General features: G+C 40.6%; 1 protein-coding gene across 4 annotated transcripts in view; it reads right to left on the reverse strand.

Moving 5' to 3' along the window:
- LOC119214270 (cell adhesion molecule 2-like) overlaps window positions 1–17,608 on the reverse strand; it is a 98,890-nt gene extending 81,282 nt beyond the window's left edge. For 2 of the 4 annotated variants that reach the window (XM_037465957.2, XM_037465940.2), the window contains exon 1: window positions 17,172–17,608. In XM_037465957.2, coding sequence (XP_037321854.1) covers window positions 17,172–17,232 — 61 coding nt within the window. In that variant the 5' untranslated portion in view covers window positions 17,233–17,608. The remainder of the gene's footprint in view (window positions 1–17,171) is intronic. The other 2 variants (XM_037465966.2, XM_037465948.2) reach the window with 2 other exon arrangements.
- Between the last annotated feature and the right edge of the window lie 1,690 nt (window positions 17,609–19,298).

Here is a 19,298-nt window from a genome sequence, read left to right on the forward strand (position 1 = left end):
CATGTCACTTACGCAGACATCCATCACAGATTGGTGTATGGTACTGCACTCATATGGAAATCATCTTTGTTTTGTCTAACACGATATAGATAGAAGCTGAAACCAGGAAAAGGTTGCATATATGTTGTTTTAAGACTCTATTGTTCTCTGAAGGGTGTGTATTAGGGTGTGTATTACGTTTCTTATGATCTACCTATTGAGCCTCATGCATCATGAAGCAGCACGAATCAAGAATAATAGAAGTAAGCAAACCCAACAACCACTATACACCTGAAAAACACTGTGATTTGAATAAATCGCGGCCAAATCTCAAACTGCTCATTCGACTTTCTGGTCAAGTCATTTTTCAAGAAACAGCCGCAGGCTTCTGCCGCGCCTACTCGGGCACGGATCTGCAGTAAACATCTCAAGACATCACAATCACAGACTTGCTGCTCGCTTTAGCAAAAGAGTGTCTGGAAACCTGTCTGAGCGCTCACTCAGGTATAGCAGAGGGCCCAGCAGTGCCTCAATGCAAACCTCCTCCACACATCGGCAGGTCTTTTGTTGTTATTTCCTCAGATACAGCACGTCAAGTTCATTCATGGAGCTCAGAGCGCATTTACATTCCAGGATCCTAAAAGTGCCATATTGGCATAGACTGCTCACAGGAAAGCTTTGCCTTGTGTATTAGACTATGATTCATCACTTAAAACCCACTCCGGCCCCTTTTCTTTCCATTCTCTTTCTTCTGCTTTTTTGGACACATTTCAAGCAAGTCCCTTATCTGGCCAGAGATGCTGTTATTGCTGGAATTTTCTGATCTCATCCCCAGAAAAATACTCTTCTATTTTAATAAGAGGCAGAAAGTAAAACACAAATCACAGAAACAGCCCACTGTAAAAATGTTTGGTTCTGCTTCACTTTAAACCCCATAATACAAAAGGGTCAATTACAGAGAAATAATCCATAACTAATTTACTTGATTGATGGTCTAATTATGCCTGTTTATGTCATGCTTGATAATTCACTCTTTGATAAGCATAAGCACCCGCTTGAAACTCAGGCAATAATGAGGCTACGGACATGGGTATTGCTTGGAGCTTTTCAACAACGTTCAATAGGGCTGCCTAGTCTTGCATAAACATTTACATCCTTTTGGTTTAGATACTTGCGAGTTGCTAGCTAGATACTTACTGGCTAACACGTGTGGCGATACCGACATGTATATGAAAAAGCTCATTTTGGCCAATGATACATGCTGCTCTTATGCTGAATTGGCTAAACACCTCTTCTGTCCCTTCCTGCTCTCTAGTGTCCCATTTACCGCGTTTCATCAGAGAAAAACTTGCCATTTGATTATTGTCATTGACATATTATTTGTTGCAATTAGTGTTTCAAATTTCACTAATTAATTTCATCTCTCTCGCTCTATTTTGAAACATCTCACCTATTAAATATATGCACACCAGTGAGCCCTGTAGGACTTGCAAGACTATGAGCAATTTACAAGGGACACTTGTTTGTAAAATGTGACAGTGTGTGGGTGTGGGTGTGTGTATGTGTGTGTGGGTGAGGTGGTTTGCACTTTTCCACAGCACAAAGGTCCTCGGTTTGGAACCACACATCAGCCTTTCCGTGGGACGCATGCATGTTCTCCCCGTGCCCCCGTGGGTGCTCTCCGAGTACCCCGGCTCCCTCCCACAGTTCCAGGACATGATGTCGGGGTTAGGTTAGTTTCTGAATCTGAATTCCCTTTAGATGTGAGACTGATTGATTGTCTCTCTATGTCAGCCTTGTGATTGACTGGTCCAGGGTACCTGGTTGGGGGCTGGGATTGATTCCAGCCCTCCAGGTACGTTCTAAGGATAAGCCGTATAGAAGATGATTGACCGACACTGTGGGGGCCAGCAGAGCACACAGGTCTCCATCATGACAGGGTTCCAAAAAGTGTGATGAACGCTGAGTGAAGTTTAATAAATTTACCATATTGGAGTGAAAACCTTTACGGGCTTGGTGTGTGTATATTCTTATATTTTTGTGTGCATAAAAGTAGTAAGTAAACCGAACAACCATTACACCCACTTAATCTTTTTTGAATATGAACTCATTACAATTCATATAAAGTGAAGGGCACTAATGTTTAGATTATATAAATTGTTCCGAATAGATCATTTCATCAGTCAAGGAAACAATGAAATATCACTGACCTCAAAGGATAAGAATAGTTCTTCACTCATAAAATATTATTATGGTAATAATGATATTTATTACTTCTTAATACTCCTCAGCTAGAACTAACATGCATTTTTGTATAGAGTCTGAGCGAAAACAGCAAGCAACAGGCCCCCCACTGTAATCTCTTGTGAATGCAGGCCGATTACGTAACTGCTGAACACAAACAGGCCTTAAGGGCTGCCACTGTGCAGCTTTTCAGACGGAGCGAAAAGCACTTAAGCACCATGAATTTAAGAACAACGCAACGATTGTGGAGTTTTTGTCTTTTTCTGGGTTCCGTTTTACCACCATATATAATAAAGGGATTGTTTTTCTTTGTTCATGTTCATGGCTTCCCCAAGCAAACCAATAAAAACCTAAATTTCCCTCATGCACCATGTGGAGGGCCAGCATAAAGGAAGGAATGGATCTTGAAGTTATTGAAGACCACCAACGCAGTCTCTTGCACTTTCAGTGGGTCACTTTAAAGATATAAGACAATATGTAGATGTACTCTGTTTTCAGAATTGACTCTTCTGTAAATGTCTTCAATTCTAATTTGAAAAGCAATTTTCCAACAGCATTTTCAGAAGTGTCCTTTAATCAAGTGACAGAGCTCGATTCACAGTAAAAACTGAAAGAAACAAATGAAAGTGGCTGGAAAGTGCATTAGTTTAAATGTATTTTTTAGGAGCGCGAGGCGCTTCCAGGTAAATCTCTTTATCTTTAAAGTTCCTGATGGAGGATGGATGGCAGGAAAGGTGTAATGTTATATCTTGCCAAAAGATTATGAAAATAAATCCTTCCTGCCAGCATTCTTAAGGATACAGTAAAGAAAATACATGCTTGATTTGATTATAATGTAACCTGAAGAAAAATGTAAGGACCCAACATTCACCAAATCTTCTCACCTTCAATCTTCTCAATGTGACGTGCTTTTGGTACAAAATCAAAAGAAGAGAATTTGTTGGATTTAATGCAAACATCTCCAGTTCTTATCTAACAAATGGAGACGGGGTGCCTTTAATATAAATGAAATGAACGGTGGTTGTTAGTTTATCAGCTTGGTATGTAAATCATTTTACAAGGATTTCCTGAAAAGCGGAGTACAAAAGATAAAAGCTGCCATATGCTACTGCATGTGCTCACAACCAAGGCGGGTGAAAGCAGCAGACACGGGGGGTGGCGTTTGGGTTTAGGAACTGGAAATAACAGAAGAAAAGAATAAGTGCGTGAAAATGAAGTCTCTGAATAACTATTGGCTCTCTATTAGTTCAACCAAAAGTGATGATTGCATGTAATTCATACTAAATAGCAAGAAGTACAATACATGAAAACAACCTTAAAGTGCTGAATATCAAATTATTTTTTAAAGTACATAATATGTTATGAAATGGTTGACTACTCTCACCAGACCCACAGCTGCAACCTCTAAGTCAATGTGGAGAATGAATTAAAAAATCATACTGTACTTAAAGAGAAACTAATTTGCATGGATTACACTTGATTTAGATATGGGTTCTGACTATTTGAAGTGGAGGGGGGAAATTACTGGGGAAAAGGGACTTTTAAGGTTGTGTTTTCATGTCATCTGTGGCTTTCAGACACTCAAATCTGCTGTTTTTCAAGGTGTAAGATACATTAAATGTACGCAATGATTAAACAAATTATCAACTTAAACACATTTTTTCTCTCACACCTTATGCTATACTGTAAAAGGAAAAATAGGCATCACTATACAACATTTCAACCGTTGACGGTTTACTTAAAAACTTTTTATTTTAAAGAAAATCACAGATTGTCACAGTTCCATGTAGTCGAGTTCTGCATTAAAATACATCCAATACCAAAAGGAATTGCATGTATCCTATTCATTAAAACACAGCATTTTGCAAGGGCTATTTCCATAATTGAATGGACCAACACACAAATGTCACCTCATTGTCAGACATATCAAACAACTTTGTGTGATGCTGGATGACGTCAATATTATGGTATGATGCATTATGAACAAATATATTGAAAATATTATTCTGTATTTTCTGGGCAAAATAACTATGCTGCTGCCTGTCTTGGCCAGGTATCCCTTGGAGAAGATATTTTTAATCTCAAGTGGACTTCCCTGGTTAAATAAAGGTTTAGTAATAAAATAAAATAATATGTTGAAAAGGGTAATTTAGGGAAATATGTCTCCTTACACATATGATGTTTCAATTGAGCATAAAGTGTGATTCACTTGGCTCATTTAACCATAATCACTACTTTAAATTAACATGACTTTTAAAATGTTAAGTATATCATATAGCTTTTAATCTTTAATTGTGTATTTGTGTTTCCCACAGTTTTAGCAAGGATAACAAGGCAGAAAAAAATGGAACAGAATGCATAAAGGGATTTCTTCAGGAATCACATCAAGGGTTGTGATAAGATATAACAATTGTTATTATTGTTATTATCATCCTTAGTATTTTAGAGCGAAAACAAGTCTGAATGGTGAGGTTTCATTCCATGAGTCTCAAAAAGGCGTAACAACTCATCAAATGTGCATCAGCTTTAATCCATTTTCTGAGATAGCTCTTGTCTCATATTGAATAAATGACATTGGGTTATAGTTTCGGTGTTAATACTGAATGTGAAAATCTCACTGGAGCCTGTCAATCTGGGGTACATTTGGCAAAGCCTTTGTAGAGCTAAGAATATCTTGAAAAGCCACATTTCTTATTAGTGCTCCTGCTTTGCCATTGGCAAAAGTGTAAGTAATTCAGGTCCATTGCAGTGTTTGAGCAGAACATCTAAAAATGTACTGATTGTGTTTCACTGATGGTGTTTGGAAACTGAAGAAAGTAGAGCACAACGCATGACTTAAATTCAGACAGAATTACACGTATCATCAGTTACAATTGCACTGTGCACATTAGTGCTTTTCTCAGGCAATAAATCCCTGTGGTAAAACATATGCTTTTCCATTTTCTTATCACGCTTCAGAAACATTCAAAATGTGTCATGAAACAACCAGCAGGGCTTTCCCTGGCATATACATTTGGAAAAATGCACTTTTTCTAACAGAGCTAGGGAGCCAAGAGTAGGTTATGTGGTGATATTCCATGTATGTGTTTTTCTTACAAGTATATAACATATTTTCTCACATTCCAATTTTTGGAAAATTCCTAATAACTAAAGAAGTGAACACAGTATGTGCAGAAAGTGATGATTAACTAAGCCTACTGGAGCACTCTCTAATCAATTCTACACAGTAAAAGTACCCATTGTTTTTGCCGATTACTTTACCTCCCTACCGTTTTACTTGACTTTCTTTATTGAAGAATAGTCAACAAAGAAGCTCCACTAATTTGGTGCTTTATTTTTCTGTTAGAATATTCCACTCCACCTACCTTATTTATATATTGACATCCAATACAGAGGGAAGCAAAATCTCTTATAGAGAGATCTGTGATCTAATTATTGATCTTTATCCAGATAACATTTCCAGATGCAGATATAATTGTTAATGAAAAAAAGTTTATTTTTGACACTATTGCATCTGGTTCGCATTATGTTCAGAGGAGCAAAAGATTTAATCAACAGTGTAAGATTGACTCCGGTCCCTGTGATGTTATCCAGCTGTTACATACACACACGCACACAAACCTCCACAAACTTCCACAGATACACAGATATACATCCACACATTCCAAAATCTGTCTCCTCTCTCCCTCCATTACATGTTCATTCAATCAGCAATGCAACAAATGCGGATGATTGATCAAACATTACATTGAATTTGTTTATGTTAGTATTCGATAGTAAAAATTTAGCAGTTAATGTTTTTTATATACGCAATTTTGAATTCTGTTTACTATTGATAACATATTATCATATTATTGTTGTACTTAATTATTTATTTGTCTTTTAGGAAATGATTCTCTGATGTAAGGGTTATCATATCATAATTTGAAAAACAGATTTTCATGTAGTATATAATATTGTTTTAATCCAAGTAACACCTTATAATTAACTTTATATCCCAAAGAATTTGTAGTTTTAAGTAACCTAGATAATATACTGCAAATTTATTTTAGATTGGTAGTCCCCGGTTGATTCATATCAGTGCTTCAAACCAGCATTACACAATTGGTTGGTGTGTACCACTAAAAGCAATTGTCCATAGTGAGCCCATATCTACATCACTCTAACTCACACAGTGATCAATCAGGACTGAATCAATGGATACAGAAAAGTCAACCCATCTGTTATATCAAAGTCACCATGTCCTTCATAAACATCTTAATCCTTTCCTAGAAAGACCCTTTTCACAGAGATTCAAGCCATAGAGTGCTGTTTTTTGAGTAATGTGTTAAACAGTTACAAGCTCAGTAAGTCTGCCTTATTTGAAAAAGGTTCAACAATGACCCTGGATTTCCCCTGAACCTGGCACTTGAACAATGAAAAATATCTAAACACGGCATCCTTCAGGTTGAGAGCGCACTGAAAATGTGTATTTTACACTTTTAGAAACCATTTGGCCATGGTAACTGAACCACAACCTCCACAAAACACAATATTATAAGAATTTGTCCATTTGAAAAGTGACTGTTGGTATCTTTGCCACTGCCAGTCCATCTGGTCCCTGTATTTATGGGGTGATGACGCTGCTTCTGGGGTTCAGAGTGGTCATTATCTGGGGGATGCTGCTGCTCCAGTAGTTAAGGTCACCTGGAACATACCGGATGTCCTCACACTCGTGGAGTACTGGAGGATAGTAGAGGTGTAATCATCTCTGAGCCCACAAAAGACAGTCGATCGGGACTGGCCATTATAAACGCTTATTGTAGGGTCTTTCCTGGCTTCATATCCTGCTATTTCAGCAGCACAATCCAAAATAGAACATCTTTCCCTGTGGCATTTTCTAACAGATATCCGATATAACTGACTATGCTGAGGGCAGGATTGTTACTGGCCTTAAAGTTCATACTGAGAATAAAACTAGTGTCTACTCTTCTGACTGCCCCTCTGATTCCTGGTTGTATTGCCAGCCTCACATGTGCCGCCATTTTTATGATGTCCAGCTAGTCATGAAAAAGTGGCTTATCATTGGGTAAATGCTACAGAAAAGGAGAGAGCCACTGCTGTGGTTTTCCTGGCCCGAGGTGGGGACGGAGAAAGGCAGGAAATCGAACCCTCGTATCCTGAAACCGCCATCAGTGGCCCTTATATCCCTAGAACGTCATCGGTCTACAGCTGTGGGTGTCAGAGAAGTCCCATGTGGATATCTGTGGATACATACATATATATACTGTATGTGGATATTCTGCACATAAGGTATCGTGACAATCAACCCAGCTGTCAATCCATGCCAACTTCTACTTGAAGTGCCACAAGCGAGCCAAGATCTGGGAGCGGTGGCCTGCAGGGCTGAAGGTTAGACGGGAGGATGTAGCCGACTCTTCTTTAATTTTTCACTTGTTAAATTGTTTACTTGTTAATAATTGTTTACAAAAATTGGCAGCATAACTATGCTCACCTCTAGTGTCTCAATAGATGATAAAGCTCACAGGTTGGATCGTATCTCGGATCAGTCACAGATGGGAGGGGTCGGATCAGCACAAAAGAAAAAAGGGGGCAAATTTAACTTTTAGAGATCCCTGAGCCATGTTGGCAGATACAGTTTCCTTGGTTACAAACCGCTTCTCTACAAGGTGCAACCTAACGAGTTTACTTGTGATCACATCACAACAACATTATAATTGACCTTTTCCCGATCCTCGCCTAAACGCATCATGATGTACCTGAACAGAACCTACCTACGTAGGCCTTTAGAGATGAGATGGATTTGAGTTTAAACCATTACATTTACACATTACTAATGTACACTTTATTTAGTTTAATACCATCCATCAAAAGCATATGGCATCACTTGTTCCTATAATGTCTGAGCTCACTATCCCTCTCCATCCTTTACACTGCATATATTGGATTTGGAAGTTCTTTGGCTATTTTGTCTTTAAGCTCTGCTCACAGTCACTTTGAATGTGTAATTGCAAATAGAAAAAGAAGTTTAAAAATTACACAGCCAAAACCAGGAGTTCTTTCATCTAAATCAGAATCCCTTACCTCGTTGCCTGAATAAAAAATGAAAGTCATCAGCAACCTTTATCCGGTGTAAGGTATAGTTAGGTGAAGTATAGTCTACCACACAGAGCACTAGTCTGACCACATGTTCCCTACAGACCAAACCTGTAGTGCATGAGGCTTCAATTCATTACTTCACCACCAGACACAATTATAGTAAGGAAAATCACATTTCTGTTGCAGTCGATTTTGGACACTCTCTTCCTCCTGTAGATGGTGATGTTGTAAACAGCTTCAAGTGTAATTAGCTCATCTGCAATTGGACCACTGTTCCTGCCTCTAAACATCTTCATGTCATCTTCCATACTTGCATTACTTATACGACCTATATTTTGAGACATCACGCTGTATCGTAGCTGCACCTTTACCCTCAGAGTGGTTACTTAACTTGCAAACCTGCATTTGAGAGGAGTTCATGCCTGCCAAAATAAGCCACACTGAAACAATAATGCTCCAGGGTTGAAATAAACTGCTCCAAACATCCAAACTCTGTGTGAACACCCTCAGAGTGTCACGCTCATGCAGCAGTCAGCCGGGGGGTGAGACACTTTCCATAAAGACAACTCTGAATGCACTGTAGTCTCTCTGAAGAGGGGGTTGTCTATCCTCGCTAATTGTAATACTCCTCTGAATACAGGAGACTCACTGGAATTTGGTTTTATGGGTAATTCCCTTAAACATCTTAAGCTTTCTTAACTGGCATGAATATGTGGAAAGAGGAAAGACGCGATGCTACGTCATCTCAGAACTAATGGTTTATCCTTTTTTTACAATGATTTCCCAGTCCCAGCAGGTGAAGAAAATAGCAGATTACATTACACCTAATTCTCTCTGCTGTTTCCCTGTTTCCAGTTTGTGTCTACCTGCTTTGCACCTTATCTTCCTTCCCCCCACTTGCTCTCAGCTTATAAGCTTTAAGGCCCCCCCCCCCCACAAAGCATGCTCCCTGGCCCTGAGCACCGGCATCCAATGAATTGGTATTCAGCTCCCGTTCAGACTGCTGATCCCTCTTTATGAGGACATGAGTTTCGATGCTTTTCCCCCCAACCTTTCCTTCCAAATATGCCGACATTCAGCATTTTACACTCCAGCTTTGGAGACCCGTGGGAAGCCTTTAAAGACAAAGTCAATAAAAACGCATAAACTTGCACAAGCTTAAGTTTGTGTTTTTTGTGTCTTTATTCCAAAGTTGGCTTTTAAGGATGGGGAACAAATGTATTTGACAGTTTACACTAAAGCAGAAGTTGTGCTTACCATCTAGGCACAACTAGATTCGGGCCGTGTAGAATGCTGGTTATCGTTTTGCTCTGCCGTCAACAATAAGAAGAAGCAAACCATTACTAACAGACACAGCAGTGTTTTTAAACTGTCAAGGACTGGTCACACAATGCGACTGTATAGATGGAGGATTCAGAATGTTCCCCTGCGGCCAGACAGTGGGAATTAGTCTATTGATGATTACAAGCAAGTTTACTTAATTAATTGAAATAATAAAATTCTCAAATTGAATTGCTGTAAAAAAAAAAAAAAACGGTGTACTTTTTTTTCCTGTACGCTCAAAGGCACATACTATTTATTTTGCAGCGATAACTCCAGTGTGGAGTGGAGGGGGAAAAAAACAGATATGAATACATCCCAAAATATGGCCTTACTCAAACACACTTCTAATTAGCCTAATTTGTCTTAAGTTAATACTATGTTCTCTCTTAGTCTGCATCTTTTTCCCTGTGGGTTCCCACAAACATTTTCAAACTTAAATGTTGACTGGAGACACTAATTTGTTTCACTACATGAATGTTATTGTCTGTTTGTCTATGATGGCCTCTGCAGTAAATGTGGACAAGTGAACCATAGAACAGAGCCCCTTATTACCCTCAGAGAGATTTAGTCAGCTGAGAATATGAACGGGTTGTAATTGTGCATCAATAAATGGAAACAATAAGCCTCCCTTGTTTCTCACAAGCCAACAATCTGTCCTTAGCAGGTTTCCCTTTGCCATCATTTTATTCATTTTCTGGGCCTTTAATTTTGCATTTTGCACAAACTGTATCAAATCATAAAACCATAAAACACTAAACATCACTGCAAGTAAATAAATACATTCGCAATCATGTGCTGCTTACAAGTCTATGAAAATGCATGACTTATTCCAGCAAGCTATCAAATTTCAGTCTTCTTTCAGTCTTCTTTATCTGAAGCTCAGACGTCCAGCCTGACTGCTTGACTGAAGGGGCTTTATGAGCACAGCAACCCAGAGATGCAAAATCCTATTGACTGTGAGACTGATGGAATTTCCGTGTTAACACTTAAAAATAGAAACATTCAAAACGGCTAGCAAGTATACAAACACTTTACAACAACGTGTCTGAAACACTAACGTTGAGCATATAAAATGCACCGACTCGATATGCATATGACATAAGAAGGGATTTCTAAGACCTGACCAAAGCTGCCTTCTAACTGAGGACTCCTGTTCCTTCATACTGACGCGTTGTACAAACACAACGACGCAGAGGAAAGATTGTGGTCGAACAGAATGCACATTTAATTCGCCACATGTGAATAAAAAAATGCTCCTCAGCACATTGGCCTTATTGAGGCTTTGCTTTGTGCACTGGCAAAAGGCCCCTTGACATTATTTAGCACAGGTTCAGTCACTTCTAGTCAGGTTGCCAGGTGATAGTCAGCAGTGTCATACCTCAGATAGTTAATCACTCTTTCTGGAAACCTGAAGTTAATAATTCTTCCCAATTTTTCGTTTACAATCTGCACTCATCACATCTATCCCTGGTATACAGCAAACTGTTTGCAGGAAGAGGACCAATTCTGTGATAATTACTGGAAAAGCTAAACAGAAAACGTTACGTCAAGGTGACATCCACTCTGAAAAAAGCGCCACTGAAACAGATTACATGCCCGCTGGGTCAGGAGATGCTGTATGACTGTCATTTCTGAACAAAAAATATTAACTTTGTTCATAAATACTGCAGCAAGAGGAGAACAGGGAGATCATCACGCAGGCTAAATGAGATTCAGAGGCTCATCCATAGTCGGGCACAAAGCCCACTTCAACAGAGACGAGGGCCAAGAGAGATTGGTAAAGGTCGACACTGCAAACAGGCATAGAAAGAAATATAGTCTTCATTTCGGGGCAAGATTCTGAAACATAACGAATGCATAAACCTTTCGGACGGTTACCAGCCATCCAACAGCACCGACGAAAGCCATTCATCAACTCTACAAGCAGAAATAGTATTCATCCCATTCAGTGCATATTCAATTCAAATACATTATAAAATTATTTCAGGTGTTTACAGTGAACATGCAAGTGGGATCAATTCTCTTGCATTGTTATTGTTTGCATTGTTTACTGTCAATTAGGTTCGCACTGACCAATCTGTACTTAATTATTTTCTATTTTGAATGACTACAGTGTTGATTCATGGCTGGGATAATTTACTTTATTTGTTGTATGCAGGATTATTTAAAAAAAGTCTTTGTCTTATAATCTTGTGATCATTTTTATTACAAGAATTGTAGTTATTATTCTGTATTTCATTTCTTTTCCTCCCCACGTCTGAGCCATTTTATAAGGGGCAGTGAAATGCTCTGAAATGATTCCGAATATATATATATATATATATATATATATATATATACAAACACCATGAGCCGTTTCACAATTAACAGCATTACAAATGTCTGAAAACTAAAAAATATGATATCCTAGCTCAACTATGAAAGTCAGTTTAGCAGCATGTAACAGCTCTCCTTATGTTGTAAATAGAGTATCTGTTAAAAATTAAATACTTGGCCTTTAGCTTCTGCAGAGAGTTGTTTTTTATTGCCCAGTTGTCCGAGACCAGTGGAACACATCAGCCTCTTCATTGACCGATGGAGGCTATGAACTTATCGTGAGTTTCTTGGGATAGGTTCTCTCGCAAATAGAAAAAATGTTGCTGAAATTCAGGTAAAAATAATCTCTAATAGTATAATTACCCTTACAGTCCATTGGCTTCGTTGCTCAGCGAATACCCACTTGGAGGGAGGGGCCATGGCGTGCGAAAGCGCAATGAAAAGAGCAGAACGCAGGGAGACTGACAGCACGCAGCCTGGTTGGGGACGCAAGCAGCTAATCTCTAAGCTCGTTCCTCACTCGTCTGAGCACATTTGCCTCTGGCTTGAGGTTTATCCCTACAGATGTATATCTGTCAACAGAAGGCAAGCAGGGCAGCGGCAGCTCTTTCCAAGCACATTTGTCCCCTGCACTGGATTATTCATCTGCAGTGGTACACGGCAGAGCGCCACAGCCAGCCCTTGGCAGCTGAAAGAGGCTCTGCAGGGTTAACTTAGAGCACTGAGCTATGGGTAGCCTTGTCTGTAGAGCACCTTCCTCTGCCGTACCTTGACTTCAGCTCTGCAGAGTTGTTCCTGCTGCTCTATTATTCCAATCCGTGGATTGGAATAATCCTTCTCAAAATATGTGACATGTTGGGGTTTGCTTGGGTCTTTCTGAAATTCTACAAACTCAATAGTTTGTTTTAAGCAATTCATATTTTAGACTATAGTTAGAATCATGAAAGCTGATTGGATTTTTTGACTTATTGCTTAAAATCCTAACCATTGGCTGTAATCAATTTTTTTAAGAAGTATTCTATTTTGTTCTTACCGGTTGGCATATCCATCTCAATGACTGCAAATGAAAACATTTAAATAATAGAAAGCATTATGTGTTATGTCTGCATTAGATGTATTGCATGCATGTATTGTGCATACTTATTTATGAAGGAGCTTTGGATTCAAATTCTAATAGAAGGGTGCTTCAAACATTACCTTTCTTGTCCCAGATCAAAAAAAAGTGTCTTGAAAAGCATTTAGGTCATTTTCAGTTTTGGGTAAATCTATATGGTTTTGAGGGATCATCAATTTGTTCAGCTGCCCTCTCAACAAAAACTTTCTGAGCTATTTTAAAGGTTGAGATGGTTGTTACGGTCTGGCTCCTCCGGGGCCGTCACATGGTTGAGATGCTTTGTAACTTTCCAATAACAATTCCATAACTTTTGATCTCACATAATCACAGAAGCTTGGATGGATAACATGATATCCTGTTCTATCATCCTCATTAATTTCGCAAATCCAATCTAACAGTCACAGTTGTGGCCTTCACCCTCAGAAATGGATGGGTCGGCCTTTGGGCCAATATTTGAAGGAGATGTCAAGAGTTTTACAACGCCCTTTTGCATTTTAAATGACTTGCCTCAATTCCCTCCTTAATCAGGGAAGACACTTTTCATTTACATTATGAGAGAATTATTAATCCTCAAGCCAACCTCCTTGTCTCTCTTTGTCTCTACTTTTGATACCAGATTAAATGCTGGAAGAAATGAAAAAGGGGCCAGCCACAACCATTTATTTTACGCTTTGGTCGATTACTGCCTACTGATGACTACTACTACTGATTAAAGTGATGGAACACTTGAGTAGAAGGAATGACCAGACGAGAGAAGCCAAGAGACCAACAAAGAAACGCGCCATTGACAAAACGCAAATGTCTGACGCGCCACAGTTTGGCAAAAGACACCAAGTAAAGCCGCACCGCATGGCTAATTGGCATTAATAGCTCACCTGCCACCCATACCCTGTTACTTGGCTCTGAAAAGTCTGTAAGGTCTCAACTGGCTTTTGGTGAAACATCTTTAATCCATGACTTATGGTACAGTGATTCACAAACACCTCACAGAGTAGCTAAAGTTCATAGTGGTGCACATACGGATATAACTCCTGAGCGCAGGGAAGGACACACAATATCCTTCACCTCTCCCCCACGCATTAGATTAACAGTGACTCTACATAAGAATAGATATATTCTGTCAGTACGGCATATTAAACATTTATGCAGCAGTGCTCCATCGGCTGCTGCAGCTATACAGATAAGAGTCCAGCAAAGCATTTAAGCAAAATACCAATGGTGTAGTTGTACTAAGAGGGATGAGCCTGCATGAAAAGACTCTCAGCATTACGGAGCAGGAACAGAGCTGCTGAGGCTGAGGTCTTGTCCACAGTATCACTGCAGTGTCTGATGCGGCATACGGCAATTTAAACTGTCGATTAGCCTGAGGATGGCATATAGAGGACATATGAACCGTGTTACCTGCGCCGACGAGGTTGTGTCTTCAGTACCATTTGTTAGTTTGCTTTCTGTTGCGAAAGCATGACATCTCAAGCATTCAGTCACTAGACTGTAATGGAATTTGCTGAAAGGTTAAGCCGTGTTTTGAACTAGATCTGGATGCGCATCAGCAATTTGTTAAATGGACTGGGATATTTAGAATATTCGCCACAGATTTCGAGACCCAAACTGCTCTTTGTGTATTTGGCAGCACATCCTTATCCCCAAACCGATTTAATATCTTTTTTTTAAACTATTTTAATAACAAAGGTGTAGTGCAGTCCGGTTGGAGGTGTGTGTGCTCACCAGGAGCTTCCTCCACAGACATTTGGCACACTGCCCAGGGTGCTCCTAGTTTATGTGTCTAAACTTTAGCCACATAGCATAAATAATTGAAGGAACCCTTGAAGTGGGTCTTCGTAGCGCTTTTGGACAAGATGATGAAACCCTCTGTGCCCTGTTCCCTCTGGCAGTATGTCATGAACCCAAATCTGTTGCAAAGTGGGCTAGCATTCCGTTATCCACTTCTTCTGAAGACTGTCGTTAGCTCATGATGCTAATAGTATCATTGCAACAAATGCTTTTACTTGCAGCTTATGAGCTTTTGCTACAATTTATAGATGAACGGAAAATCATGAGATGCAAAGTAATTGTCCAGACCTCTGATAGAGCCAAATGTTGAAACAGTAATGGGGATATTTATTACCACTTAAAGTGATTAGCTAATTAGTTTGGCCATAAACTAAGAGCAAACCACCTCAAGTCTGTAATACTCCATGTTTGTTCGTTCTATTTTAATGTTAAAGCCCAGATGACATGACATTGAAACATTTTTCAATGTTTGATTTATTATTTGAGATTCAACTTCAGTCTAGATGAAAGGTAGAACATCCAAGGCAGCCCACACTAATCTCAAAGAGTGAAGTTACTTATCCCCCTCTAAATCTTTTTGTATTACTTCCAGCCACTTTTCAAAGCATTCAAGTAGCCATAACTGTTTAGCTTCATTTCAACACCGGTTTAATCCACCTACAGAACCTGAAAACCTTAGGTCATCTGGGAAATTGACCATTTTTTGTTCATCTCGTGTAATACTCTGTGAGGGGGGGGGGGGGGGGGGGGCACGTTCTCTCCATCTGCTGACAAACAACAACGTTGTAATGCAAGACCACATTCAAATTGATCTTCTTAAACAATGCAACTACTATCATTGAATCATTGATTATTATCATGATTATCGTCATGATTATCATCATTGAAAGCAACACCAAAAGGTTTTCAAAGCAGGTTCCAAGTATCTGCACTTTCCTGACATGGACACAAAAAGCGGCTTGGATGTAGCAACTCATTCCAAAAAGAAATGATGACAAAAATCAAAAGATTATCAGTTATGCAACGACTAAACATTGACTATAAAACATGCGGTTATGCATGATTATTAACCACGATCCACTCCACCGGAGGGGCACGCCTTGAGAAGGTATAGCCCCAGCTGATTGTTTCATCAGGTCACAGCAGCCATTTGAAGGCATATTAAGTTTGTCCAAAAGCAAAATAGAAATGTATTGTAATTATTTGATCTATATCAGCTTTAACACTTGGATCATAGGTCGCTGTCAGCATCATCTGAGCACTGACCATTGTGCAAGTGGCTCCATCATTTGTGTGTTTGTAAAAAGAGGTGTTATTTTTGTCAACTATCCTGCTCAGTAAATGTCACGGAATTGGAGTCAGTATTTATATTTTGTTTGCTTTGATTTGATCTGGGAGTCCCTGCCATGTACCTCTCTGCTGAACGTGCGCACTGGTCGCCTACAGGGCGGTGGCTGCGCAGGCATGTCCAAGAGCGGGACGGTGTGTGCGGAGTTGAGGGAGTTGTCAACACTGACGCCTGGCTGCAGAGAGGCACCACGCAACCGTTATAATACCTGCATCTGATCCCAGGGAGCCCACTTTTGAATGAGCTACTACGTGGCTTCTGCGGTCAGTGCTAATGCGTATAGGCGAGACCGACGGTTGTTTGGAGAATGCGTCCGCGCTGAAAAACACGGTGCGCAATAGCCTCGCCGGAGACAAAAGCCTCACTCAAATGCAGCCAACAGCTAAATCGGAGACTTGTTGTCCCCCCCCCCCTTTCCACCCCTGTGCAAAGTCAGTCATGTCATGAGTGAAGCGACTGAATCCACGGATTCCGGACAGTATGACTTTATAACCATCCAGTCAATGACAACGGTCTCACAACTAAGACGCACGCGAACAGCCGCCGTAACCTTCCGTGCATCCGTGACAGCGTCGTACAGGACGCGAGTGCAAACCAATGCTTGCTATGGCACTTACTACCAAAGCAAGGGCAACAATCAAGTTGTGTCCGATACGAAATAAATAAATAAACAAACAAACAACAGCGCAACTTGTGCAGCCGCATTCTGCTTTTCGCCGAGCTGCGCACATGTCAACTTGCACGCATTCCACCACTGTGGACTCCTGACAGCGGACAGCGGCAGCCTTTCCTCCGGCCCCGAGACCGCTCCACAACGGCGTACAAAAAATAAAAATAAAGCAAAGCAACTCTCTTTCTACTGACTAGTTGGAACTCCCGTGTGTGACATGAGCACACACGGCTTTGGGCACGCCACGCCACGCCACGCCCGTCTCCACGGCAACATCCGGCGCTCACCTTTAAAGACGCTCGCACAGAGGCTGTACAGGGTGAAGATCAGGTGCAGCTTGACGATCATCTTCTCTTTTCCTTCACAATTCTGTTACGTCGACAGTCCCCTCGCGCCGGTCTCGGTCTCTTGTCAGTCTCTTCTCCTCGGGATGGACTTATCCAGTTGAATGGCGCAGTTTCGGACTGACCGGAGTCACATTGATGAACTCTGCCTTTTTCCAAAGAGAAGTCACGGTGTATTTTTTGTGTGTTTTTTTTTGTTGTTGTTGCAGATCCTGGAGGGAGGGGGAGGGATGTGATGACTGTAGCGGCAGAGATGCTCGTCGGCAAAGTGCAGCTCCTGCCTCCCTTTATTGCCTTTCTCTTTGACTCGCTGCAGAGAGCAAGAGTCCCGCCCACGCTTTTTGACTAATGAAGGCGCTTCACCAATGGAGAACACCTCGAAACAGTTGTGATCCGTGGTAAAACTGCCGAAACAATTACACCGTGTCACATTCGGGTTACTCTTTTACAGCAATTTCGAGAGGGAGCATCAGTAATTCCTCTGTTAAGTTTTGGAAGGGTGATTTGGAAAATGTCAGCGCACGCCTCAGCAAGAGTATGGTGTCAGTTTAGGCCAATGATGGAGAAAAAAAAGCTCTCAAATATGTGGTCATAAGTTCCACACCACACGTCCTCTCCGATATAAAAGGCAAGAATAATCTCCTCCGTGTTTGACAGTGTTAGCCTTAACCGTGAGAGTGCAGAAAATCCATGCCAGTGATTTAATGTATTAAAAAATGCCCTCAGCTAGCAGAGTTAATTTAACACTTTTAGACAGTTTTAAACAGCCGCCCCCAGAACCATTACAGCTTTATTAGCAGACGCACAAGCCTGCAGTCGACATTAGACATCACACATATGACACTCATTATCGCTCTGTAAATTCTAGAATTCCAAATGTACTCTTTGGAATTTGAAGAAAAAGGACAGCATGGCGATGGCCAAAGACAAGACGTGCCAATGCTGTGTGAAAACACGGTAATTCCCCTCAGAGGATATGACCTGGCGTCCGCACGCGTGCCAGGAATCAGTGCACAGGCGTAAGGGAGGTTAATGGGCTCCTGGACATCCCTCTTCCTTCAAAGGCTCCTATGATCAGTGCACATGAGTGTGACCATCCCTAAAGACAGAGGTGGAAGGAGAGCAGCTGCTCCAGCCAGGGATGGTTTTCTAAGCTCATCGCAAGGATTTTACACATGGTTTAACATGCTGCCGGTCGAATTTGCTTCAATTTCGCACAGTGGCCTTCCTCACCACTCCCACTTTGAATCAAATTGCTTGAAATGTCTGTATCACCTGAGAAAAACCTGTGGTGCAAAAACTATATGACTGACTTTTAAATCCTTTTTTTACAGTAGACATATATGCAAACGGGTTGTGACATTCATTATCTAAACACGCGATCCTTTGGATCACTCATTTCCATACCCAACCCAGACATTGACGTGTTATTTCACACATTGTAATCCATCACAGCGTCTCAAGCCGATCGGGGGCCTTTTACAAAGACGTGCGCTCTTTTACTTTTGCATGCTGATGTTGCGTTTTGGCCTTTTAACCTTGAACCATGCACATCGCTAATCCCTGGGGAATCATTGTTGCCTTTCAACAGTAAACCTTGAAGGACTCAACACTCTTGTGTGACATACCTTCTCAATATATAATATAATTCTGAGCTACAAAACAAAGTCAATTACCATGAGGAATGAGGGTTCATCAATCAATCCCTAGGGTCCTGAAGGTCAATTCCTCATCATTTCATTAGATCTGGGAGTGTAGAATTCTACTCATGCGCCTTTTAAACAGCGAGAATTTATTGACCATGTGGGTTCAGCAGAAAAGGCTTGAGGTGCTGACACAGATCTGTTATGCAGAGGAGCACTTTCTCCTTTGCTTTTAACGGTGGGACATTACACTGTACACTATGCTCTGCATCATTTCAAATATTGTGTGCATTGCGAGTCTTAAAGTCACAGGCGGCGACAGTGTACCCTTGATCCTTGAATTCCGTTGAGAACGCAGAGTCAGAATCTTCCACTGAAGATTAGAATACAAGATTCTGGGAGAGAATACAAAAAAAGGCAAAAAACA

This window comes from Pungitius pungitius, chromosome 3 (genome assembly GCF_949316345.1).
Source record: "Pungitius pungitius chromosome 3, fPunPun2.1, whole genome shotgun sequence".
NCBI lineage: Eukaryota > Metazoa > Chordata > Actinopteri > Perciformes > Gasterosteidae > Pungitius > Pungitius pungitius.